Source organism: Ochlerotatus camptorhynchus, unplaced genomic scaffold, assembly GCF_037179485.1.
Source record: "Ochlerotatus camptorhynchus isolate MF236.1 unplaced genomic scaffold, CSIRO-AGI_Acam_v1.1 ptg000146l, whole genome shotgun sequence".
Classification (NCBI taxonomy): domain Eukaryota; kingdom Metazoa; phylum Arthropoda; class Insecta; order Diptera; family Culicidae; genus Ochlerotatus; species Ochlerotatus camptorhynchus.
In genome coordinates, this window is record NW_027040636.1 from 576261 (window position 1) to 588355 (window position 12095).

At 36.8% G+C, this 12095-nt stretch overlaps 1 protein-coding gene across 3 annotated transcripts in view; it reads right to left on the reverse strand.

Moving 5' to 3' along the window:
• Positions 1-12095, reverse strand: part of Galphao (G protein alpha o subunit) — a 147937-nt gene that overhangs the window by 83355 nt on the left and 52487 nt on the right. For all 3 annotated transcript variants that reach the window (XM_065221699.1, XM_065221698.1, XM_065221700.1), the window contains exon 3: positions 11913-11955. In XM_065221699.1, coding sequence (XP_065077771.1) covers positions 11913-11955 — 43 coding nt within the window. The remainder of the gene's footprint in view (positions 1-11912; positions 11956-12095) is intronic.

A 12095-nucleotide genomic window follows, 5' to 3' on the forward strand; every position in this document is an offset into this window, starting at 1 on the left:
AAAACTTCTGCCGCGTGGGGTTCACTAAAGGGACTCGATAGTGTCCCCGAAACTCGGACAACGCACATCACTCGATTCATTGTTGCCTTGAACAAACGCGCCAGTTTATACGGAATTTGCCTTTAGCTTGCCGACACGACAAAAATTTTGTCAATATGTCCATGAATCTGTTCACGTTAATGTTTTCAAAAATATTTTTGCTAGGTCATCAATACAGGTGCTCCTTACTAAATATGTTCTAGGGTGGAGCGCTACTTCGTCGAAATCGCCCATTTCCATTCTATCGAGCAAGAAACATCAAAAATATCATTGCTTCCATCGCTCACAAATCAATAATGCGTTTGTTTCGATGCGTTAGCTCATAAGCCTCAAACCAAAACCTATACTAGCACGTTGTATGAACATTTACACTCATTGTTCTCAAAACAAAAGAAGTCCTCCTAACGAACCTATTTTATCTGACTTCATTCGTATAACGATGAAAAACTTAAATAAATTTGGAAGTCATCATTTTTGGGTTCATATCCGTTCGAAAAAGATAGGTCAAGTGGGGGTTGTGCTAAGTAGGACGGGAATTAGATCAAAAACCCTAAGCGAAGTATTTTTCTGAGACAAATGACAACATTCCTGGAAAATATGCATATGAACCACGAAATTAAACTTTTTGTGTCAATATCTGCATCAATATTTTTGTCATATCTATTTGTTTCAATACTATTGATAATACTTTATCGTTGGTGTTGAGGAAATACGGAAAAGTGAAGCGTGCAATTCCCTGTGGAGCTGGACCTCAAAATGCACACTGGTGTACACGGTGTATATATGGACGTGAAAAAGGAGAGTCCATTATCGCTTAATATACTCAATCGGAAGGGGAAAATGATTTATGGGGGAACACCAAGTTGTGTTTTTTATACAAATTGGAGGGGCATCGGATGAATTCATGCCTTACCTCCTACTTTGAATGTAACAACTCAAGGCAGGAGAAACCGTCAACAATGCTAAGGTACAGCACGCAACAACCACTCTGCTGCTTTCTTTCTGAGATGACTACGTTGGTAATGACCTAGGTCTGGCGAAGACACATCGTAGTCCCCCCTCGGTTGCCATCCCTCTATGTCAAGTTGATAAACAAAGCAAATCAGTGCATGAGCTGTGCATTTATCTCTTGTAACGGCAGTACCTAGTTGTTCGTTTTTTTTTGTTTCTCGTAAGCAGTTGAAATGCGATGTTATGCAAAGTTTTTCAACTACACTACACCGGTAAATTGAAGCTTATTTCGCTTCCTGAAACATCGCATCAATCAATATTTCCTTGCTTTGAGCAAATTTTTTTCAAATTATAACTTAATATAATCAACTTGTGAATGATGAAAAGGTTAAAGTTCAGGATCTGATACTTTTCAAACTTCCAATCGATTTGTTTGAATGCCATGATATTGAATCCAAGCTGATCAATTCAGTCATTCATATCGTTTGAAAAACATATGATTTTTTATGATATTTTTTTTTGATTTGATAAGATAATTGATAAGAATTCAAACTAAATTTAACTTAATAATTTAATAATACCAGAAAATACGTATTTGTACCATAATCACAAAGTTATTTCCGACAAAAAAAATACACGGTTGACTTCTCATTCAGATTTCAATATCTCCTATCTGTTTCATTTTAAAAATAACAATAAAAACTGAGAGAGAGAAGGATTAGTATTTTCCATTTAATTCCACTACTTTATTTGCTTATCCTTGACAGATACGCGTATTTCGTCTACAATGTGCAGACTTCTTCAGTGTCTTGTACTAATACTCGACTGAGTATTAGTCGAGTATTAGTACAAGACACTGAAAAAGTCTGCACATTGTAGACGAAATACGCGTATCTGTCAAGGATAAGCAAATAAAGTAGTGGAATTAAATGGAAAATACTAATCCTTCTCTCTCTCATTATACAGGTATTCCACTAAGACGCCCACATTCATCAGGATTCAATAAAAACTGGTTCGTTTTTGACAGTTCAAATTGGTTCGAAAATCATTACGTCTTCCCAAGCACGAACAAAAATTTCGATACCGAAAAAATAATACCAAAAAAAAAAATGTCCCACAATACCATTCCAATACCAAATTATGATAATGCAATACCAAAACAATACCACATAGGTATTCTTTTGGTATCCAAATATCAATTTTTGTCATTTACAAAGTATATTGCATGTAATTTTTTGGTATTATTCTTTGGTATTTTACCTCTTATGTCATGCTGGTCAACACCAAGCAAGAAAGCATTAAGCTAAGTAGTCAATTAAAAAGTTTGGGCCTGAAAGTATGTGTCCGTTTTATAACTTGAACAGTCCTCAAACTCTAAGGAGAATACGGAATTGAGAAAAACTGCGTTTTGAAATTTCTTCACCGAGAAATTTCAAAACGTATGTTTTCTCAATTCAACTGGTCTTAGAACGGATTTAAATTTAGCCGCTAATCAAGAAGAGAGCTCTAGTACTAGTGCATTTGATACACTCATCTTCTCAGTGTACTCATTTACGCAAATCACATCATCACAAAATATTCCATCAGACATTCAAATGCATCAAAGCCTCGCACAGCGAACTAGAAATAGCCGATGCACCTAGATTGTATATTTATGGCTAAATGTTGACCCAAAGCAACAGTAACAACAAATAATAGTCACAAGGTACAAAAATACCCTCAGCAACGAACGGCCAGCAACCAGTGGATCAATGCTAAAAAAAACACCATGGAAGAACAACAGGGTAGCAACAACGGAAATGGGCTAAACGGGCTGTGAAAAATGCAACCACTCAGTAAAAGCCTAACCATACCGGATTGGCGGGGGAGGGGGGACAGCAACTTTACTGCATGAGCTGATAGATATAGAGTGAAAATAAAACGGAAACAGCGACAATGTCTCTTTAAGAACTTAATGAAGGAAATTCAATTCTTAAGCCTCTTGATGATTAATTCAGGGTAGGGTAAGTGACCCAATAGTGGAGAAACTAACTTGTTTAATTTTTACAAAATTAAATAATCATTTCTCCCAGCATATCACAAATCCAACTTATTGCTTTTTATCTCTGTTTTTAACAGTTGAAACTAGAATTTTGTTGATAAATTCTCCTCCATCTTTGGAATCGTGTACCTACCACCTTTTCAGGCAGAGGTAATGAGCCTACACTTTTCTATACTAAACATTGTATTTTGAAAGATAGTAGTACAAATATTAACTGCGCCAAATGCTTTCTTGGTTTCGGTCACACGCACAATGTTTATTGAACTTGCAACTATAGGGACACTACCACAAATATTGGTGCATAGGTTTAGGCAATTTTAGGAATTATTTTTTTTAAATACTGCTTTTTAACAAACTTACCGCCTGAAACATGTTAAATTGCGTTATTGGAGTCAATTAAAAATATATGTTACGCTATTCCCACAGTTTTAGATGATTTAAGGCTTAATAAGATATGTTTTTGTTTTCTGAAGAAGCATATTTATGCCTGAATAAGCTTTTATTCTGCTTCCAATGTTTGTTGGGTTTATGTTGAAAATCAGCATTAATTCCAGTATCGCAACTATATGTAGGAGCACACACAACTATGGGAGCGTTTACCCTCGTGGTTCCACTGTTGTCTGCGCTCCACGAAGCTTTCAACCCTATAAACTAACGACAAAGCATAGGTTAACGTGTTCCTCTAGCCATTGAATGTCGCGTGTGTATTTGGTCGCGTGGTGGTTTGACAAAATTGTGCGGATAATAAAACAGGACACAATATGGGGGTAGCCGACGGCATTTTCAAGTTGGGGTTTTAAAGCTAAAAAAATATGTGCATGGCTGCAGGGTTGGCATGCTCAATTTTTCGCATAAATTGCTGATTTGTTAAGAAATCTGAACTCACCAATCCATATTTCGTGAATTTCCATGAAGCAACTGATAGAAAAGAGTTTCAGGTACGTTTGGTACGTAAAACATAGTAGATTTGTATTTAGACGAAAAGCTGTTCTCAAATTTGCGTCACAAAAACCAAAAGAGAAGTATTCGCTGCTCATTTCAGACCTTCTATGAAAAAAAAACTTATTGAATGAATTCAAATGCTGTGATATAACTACTCTATGCGTGTCTTCTGTGAACTGCGATCCTGCTCTATTAATTTTTTTAAATCAAAATTTGTGTGAAAAAATGAGCATGCCACCGGTTTCGCTTACATGATGTATCGAAAAACGGAATTAACTATTTGAACAAGCTGAGGAAAATATATCGCCACTTATCTTTAACGTAAGACGGCTATCCTTGAACACGTACATCGCTGAACAATATTGAAAATAATCGTTTCGTAGAAACAAAAGAAAAATTGTATTCACTAGCTACAGTGCCCTGGTCCATACAACAATAGCCTGTTCACCTGTGCAGTAAACATACAATGAATCCTCCGATTAGCGCGCTGGATAGTGCCGTCCACCCACCGAAATTTCTCGGTTAACTTCTAACCAATTGAGCTGATTTTTTGCATGAAACAAGTTCATGATTGACCTTAATAACATACGCATAAGCTCAATTGGATGGAGCTAAGAAAGTTCGGTGGGCACCACCCACCGCGATATTCGGGGGATTCTTGTACCAAGCTAAGCGCCCTTCCGGGAAGAATAATTGTGATAAAGGGGAGAAAGGAAGCAAGACTCCGAGCTAGTGTCAGCGGTTGGTTTGCCCTGTCAAGTATAACTACTTCAAACTCAAGCGCAAAGTCACACAAACACAATCCATACCCAGCCACACGAAGATAGGGAGCACACAAATAGTCGCCGATACCTACTTTTAAATGAATACTAAAATGCTACGATCGGGGGAAATGGCTACTTCTAAAAAATACTCGGGTGAAGTGGAAAACTTGATAATTTTGCAGGTTGAAAGACACGCTCAACAATACATTTCGAAGCAAGGATGTTTTGTAGCGGCTTTTCCTTGAATGAATGGCGAACTTTCACGGTATTTTTGTCTTGAGTAAATGTAAGGGATAGGGGTAACGGAGACCCTAAAGACATAGATGTTGTTTGTGTTAAATATTAGTATTTTCATGACATTTCTTCTTCCACAATCGAAGTTTTACATTTTCTTTTTGCTCGCATTTAACTCTTACACGAGCTTGCATCTGGTCTTAACTTATTTTTTTTGTAAAGCACGCCCGGATAAACAATATGATACATTCAATCAAATTGGTTTTTTTTACTTCAAATAAGAAGTTTACGATTTTTCGAGTTGGGAGGAAATACTATACTAATATCCACATGAAGCTTTTTAGTGCGATGATGTATAAGCTAGAGAAAGTTCTGATTGATAGTTCCGCTAGTGTACAGCTTTACCTTACTCATACTTTGATATTTGAGCGGATTTGAGGTATGTCCTCAAATCTACAGGCAAAAGAGTGCTTGTTTAACTTGCTCATATGCTGTCTGCGGCTGTGAAATAGTTCTAGCGAAAATCACTACCTACAGTCCCATGTTGCCGAAAGGATTTCCAGGCGATGGTGTGTTATAATGCAACTCTTCTTTACCCAACTATTTAACCAACGTAGTCATCTCAGAGAGAAGCAGTAGGGTGGGGTTGCATGCTGTACGATCATAAGCATTGTTGGCGGTTACTGCCGCCTTGAATGTTTTTGTTACTACTTACTGTATGATTTACAGGCTCAAATGCATGTGCGCGTGTATGTATCATCATTAGGCATCTATTCACCCCTACCAATAAGTACAGATGAAGTAGTGGCAGAGGACGCAAGATAAAATAATGAAATGAACGTCAAAGTTCGTTGGTTCAAATCCCAATAATGCAAAACGTTAAAAAAGGTCAAGACAGCTTTAGGATATGTGGTCATAAAATGGCACTTGCAGAGTCAGCTGGTAGGTGGCGCAAGCAGTAGTGATAGACAGATGATACTTTAGGGGCAGCCAGCAAGATAAGATAGCAGCACACTCACATAAGAAGTTAAACGTATGTTATTGAAATATGAAAACTTAAATGTTTTCGAAATAACTGCTCCTAAACTATAAAACATAATTAATACATCTGAGATCTGACCCTTCCTACTGAAAGAAATTCCGATAAAAGTGCTCATATGATGTGAGGTGAGGATATGTAAGGATAGATGAATACTCATGTGATTTTAAAATAGTCAGAAACTGGCCACTTCTCCGGGAACAATTCCGGATGTGACCAGTATGGTTCTGGGCTCTCCAAATGACTACAATTAAAATGATTTTTGAATTTTCGTGTGATTTGAGGTATCGCATGATGAATTTTGAAAATAGTCAGAAACTAGCCACTGAAGAGATGAAAACTGAAGAATCAAGAAAGTTGCGGGCACGAGAGAAAGCAAGCAGCAAGCAGTCGTCTCCCACGAAGAAATGAACTAATTTATTACCTTCTTTTTATATATCATTTAAAAAATGTAGGCTCCGTTAAGCTAACGTAGTTGAGCCTTACAAAAAATAAATGAAACAAAAAATAAACAAGCCACTTCCCCGGGAGTACCGGGAGTGACTACCATTGAATTGGTTTTTGAATTCTCATTTATCTTTACATTTGTCATATCATTTGATTAGGACAAAATATGATAAAAAGTGTGCTGACATCAGTCAGAACAAAATGCAGGGTGTTCATTCAAATAAAAATGTTCAATTCCCAGTTTTTTACCGGTTATTTAAAAAAAACTTCGACCCAAACATCACTCCTGCCTTAAACAAAAATGGCGTTCAAAAATAGCTTGTTAGAGATAAACATATATTTTTTCAAAATAATTGGCCAACAGTATGCGGAGATGAACTAGCCCGTCGCTAAAACTATCCTAAATAAAGTTAAAAAAAAGCTCTACAATACGATGTGAGATGAGATTTACATTAACATGTCGATGATCTAGATCTCCAAAATCTCATGGAATCGTGAATTTGTATAAAATCAAAGAGTCTCACTGGAAAAAAATGAGCCTAAATGTTGCTTTGGTATGTCAACAAAAGCATATACCAATACAGGAGACCTGAACAGGAGAAACGCAGTATTAAAAGTTCTTCCTGGAGTTTAGATCTTTAAGTTCTATAAGCCAAACAACACTTTATAGAATACAAAGATGTGTTACCAAAATATCAACCATTCTCCAAATTTTCTTGGAGATATTTTATAGGTTCATTTAAATCTTGTTCGATGTCCGTTCAGAATATTTGAGAATTTTTTACTTCACGGAGATTCATAACATAATTAAAAATTATTGAATGTATTTAAAAATAACATTGTTGGACTATACAAATCATCCTATCCGATCTTGAACTTCTGCAGACTGTATGTATGTAGGGTATGTAAAAATTAGGTTTTAATAGAAGTTCTATTGAATCTATGCGATGCCAAACTATATCATTTACAAATGAGACCATTGCAAATGCTGATGAGCATTAGGCGGGATTCACATGATGGAAGTCCAACCTAATTTACAAAGTTCCAAAAACAAAAATTGATGCTGTACTATTTTTTTTTTTCGTTCTTCTTACGTGACTGAAAAAGGTTACCAGACTACACTAGAATATTCCAGTATTGACCTTACATAGGCAATATTTAATGTTTGTAATGTGTGCCTAAATCCAATGATTTGTTCTGTTGGTGATTGTATTAAAATGGTCAATGAATGTTAGTTTGGAATCTAACCTAACTCCGAAAAGCGGCGACAATGGAGTAGTGCTAAGCATCATTGCTTCACACGCCAAAGGGCCTTGGTTCAATCCCAGTCGGCCGGGACCGGGATTTTCTAAGGCATTAAATCTCTGACCAAGCCTTCGGAAGTGGGAAGTAAAGCCATTGAAAAAAAAGATCGACGAAAATCAAGAAAAAAAAACTCCTAAATCCCTCACTCTTTGACATTTGTCTACTTGCTGACTTCCTAGCGCGATTATTATGACTTGTGTATTTCGTTTCCTACTAATAAAAGGTATTGAATTCAGTGGCGTCCCGTAACCGTAATTTTTTTCCTGTGCACCAACTTTCAAAACCAGATTGAATACCATATTCATACTCGAATCGGATAATTGTTCATGTTTTGAGAGTTAGTGCACAGGTAGATTGAGGTTAAGGAAACGCCACTGATTGAACTACATTTTTGTACGTTCAGTTGTAAATGGCTTTTGCTACACCAAATATAAAAAAAGTGTATTTTATTCTGGAATATCTCGCTGCCTTCTTTGTTCCTTATTTCAAAAAAGAGCTTCATGTCGTCGGCACAAATAAGAAATTTTGTTTTTAATCACGAAGGAAATGTTGTTAGTAAATTGAGACACACCGTAATAGGCACGTATAGCCATATCTGGTACACCTATCCTATATGTAATTAAGCACATTGCAATATTCGAGCATTAAATTGTTCCCGTTAAATCCAACTCATGATCCATTCCTTCAGCACCAGCGCTCCTATCCGTTATGCATAGTTCATGTCTGCTACCATAATTTGAAAACAAAAGAGGGTAGCAAAGAAAGTCCACACCAAAATCAATAAGCTTCCGTGACAGACTTCATGTTGGTAGTGTGCTTGGCAAAAAATGAAGGGAAATGTAGGGGAAAGTAGTCAACAGTGAGTCAATTTTTGTTCGACTATTAAAAAAAAAATTGTTATGAAAGTAACGAACAAGTCCTTGAATGCATTCGAATGGTATAGGTTTCTAGTTGGCTTAAAAATGTTTCAGGCAGATTGGTTGTAATCTAATTTAGTAACAACCACAAGATGAAATTTTGTCTCATTATTCCGGTCTTCGCAGGAACAGTGCACAAAGAGTCTTGAACATTGAGACACATGTTTTAATATGGTTCAAATCATAAAACTATTGTTCGAGTATACAATAAATTATATTTGATTAATCGTGTAGTTTATCGAGTAGTAGAACGAACATAAACTACGTCACGGGGAAGAGGGTTTGGAAACCGTGACGATTCATGAAAGAAATATTAAGGGGCTTGAAAATGGGCCTTGTGCATGACGTAATAAATTGACGATCCCTGTATCAATAAAACTGTTTTCCCTATTAACAAAAAAAGGTATTCATATCACTAGCATGTCTCACTGTTCTCCACAGGTATGTTTTATGAAAACATACAGTATGACCCATAAAAAAATGCGACATGGGACATTTTTTCCAATTAAATGTGATTCCTTCTAAACTGCTGATTGAAACAAATATATTTTTGCTTTCCCATGTTTATTTGACATGTTTTGAATACATTTATTCAATGTGTCCTCCCTGGTTCTCGATCACCTGCTCCAGGCGGGGTCGAAATCTGGAACACACGGTCGTAATATATGACGCTGGCATCGAGTTCCATGCCTTGCGAATGGATGACTTGAGCGAATCCACACTGGGATGGGGGGTTTCACAGGCCTTAGCCTGAACATAGGCCCATATTGAATAATCCAATGGATTCAAGTCCGGGCTGCTGGGGGGCCAAAGCTCCTTCGACCAAAAATTCAGGTTCTCGGTGAGCCAAGCTTGGGTCCTGTTAGAAGTATGGCAGGGCGCTCCATCCTGCTGGAAAACGATTAATTGGTCTTCTCCAAAGTTGACCTTAATCCATGGCATCAGATGGTCCTTCAAAATGCCGATGTAGACCTCCGTATTCACTTTTAGACCCTCTTTGATGAATACCGGAGGCATTTTCAAGCCGTTGGACGCGACTGCTCCGAAAACCATAACTCCTGCAGGATGCTTGGTGGTAAACTTAAATTTTATGTTCTCAGGAACCTCCTCGATCTTCTTCGGCGAAATAAACCGGTCAGTGCGCGTGTTGGACACCGGATCGATGTTGAAAAGTTTTTCGTCAGAGAACACGATTATTGGTTTTTTCTTCTTCAAGATGGAGAGAAGCCGCTTAGATCTCTCAAGCCGCAGTCCCTTAATCCGGTTCGTTATCAGGTGGCGCTTCACTCTAGCCCTAGACGAAGCCTTCAAGTCATCTTTGACCAACCGTTGCATCGAGGTGTTGGAGATATTGGCTTGTTTTGCCAATTTCCGGATCGATCTTACCGGATTCACCGTTATTTTTCTTTTGACCGATCTGATGACCCCTGGAGTGCGTGCCGATCGCGGACGTCCACTTCCTGGCTTCCGTGGATGTGGTCCAGCAAGGAGAGAACGTTTAATTCGATGAACAGTGGACCGGTGGCATCCTACGATCTTTGTTATCTCTTTCACTGACTTTTGGGCGAGAAGCAAACTGGTAACAATTTCTTTTGCGTACATTTTTGCAAACTTTTAAAACGAAAATCACTGTTTTGTTTACATCACTTGACAGTAGAGATTCTAACGAATACACGCATATAAAATAGTGGTAAAAACAGTTTTAAAATAAACCCAAAAATAAGCTGTAATCAATGTCGCATTTTTTTATGGGTCATACTGTAGTAAAACAGTAGTATTAATCAAACAATATCATTTTCATCACTTATGATTGTACAACCTTATTACTATGCAATAGTATTAAGTAAATTAACTTTTGATTAAATAAGCGTTTTATTGTTTAAATTAACTTGAAATGGATTGCAACAAAATTAAGTGTGACCCCACCTAGAACAATTTTTTTTTCAAAATTATACATTAAAAAGCTACATACATCACGTGATATAGCATGACAAACTTCACTTTCTAGGAAAATATCAAAAAAAATTAACACTTTTATGACCAATATATTCCCGTTGGCTCACTGTTCCTGCTGTCTAAGTGTTGACTACTTTCCCCTACGCAAAAAGGAGCTAATAAATTTTATGCACCATCCAAACCCACTTTGGTGAAAATTGACGCGATCGCGTGTTTCGCCCGACTTTCCAAACCAGTCGTCATAGGTCTCGTGAATACACGTCTATGTGGTTAGCGAGGTGGTAGAGTAGGAGAAAAAAAGAAGTTTATTTATATGCGCGGTGAAATATTATCATAAATTTGACGAAAATTATTCAATAGTTGTATTTATGTCATGACTTCCGAACTTTCCCCTTTCTCGCATTCGTTTATTTGTTTCATGCTCCGGAAGGATGTGCCATGAACAATAGATTCATGGAACTCCAACTGAAAATCGATCAATGGAATAATGAACTAAGTTGACAGCAAATGTCAACTCATATTATGATTCCGTTACCCAGCAGGGTACCCCTTCAGATGGATATGAGAATCAACAATCCAATTTGTCCTTCCATCGCTTTTATGAAACATCTGGACATGCTTGGCATACACAGTTTTGGCCACGAACTGCTCATTTGCTAATAACTTTACACACAGTTAACGAAACATAGTTTTTTTTTTGAAGCAGTAGATAGAATAGAGTTTAAGCTTGTTATAGATACGTAAAAAAAAGTAATAAGCTGTATTTGTATTTGCGTTTTAAAAATTAATTGAGAAATGCTCGCTGCTCATCTCGGACTTGAGCTGTAAACATTAATTGGTGTTGATTCAAATGTTAAGATTTACCTACTCTTTGCATATCTATACTAAGCTATGATTCTAATCTATCAATTACTTTAAAGAAAAACAAATTTCAACAACTGAGTGAAAAGTTATTAACAAATGAGCAGATGGTGTGTACAACTGTGCATGCCAAGCATGCAAGTGGATTACGCTTAAAATCAGCATAGCATTGTATTTTTTACGTGTCTGGCAAAATACATATACATGTATTATAACTGAACAAAGTAATGTGTTTTAAAATAGAATAACCTCTCACAAAAGTAAAGTGAAAACAAAAATATTCGAACCAGGAATAATAATTTAATGTGTTCTACATAAATCGAACGTTTGTCGGCAGTATGATCAAAGAAAAACTAAGTATGTTGGAACAATTAAAGATGCTAGAAAGATATCTCAAGAGGATCGCTCATACTTACTTCATCTGTTTTACGATTGTGCTTTTTCCAGATTCACCGGCCCCTAAAATGAAGAGATGGAAAGTAGTTTAGATTGGTGGGATTTCGATGGACATTGATTTAGGTTGAATAATGTTATGCAATGTATAACAATTTGAGATGCTGTGTATGATGATTAAACTAAATGCTATTTACAAGGTACAC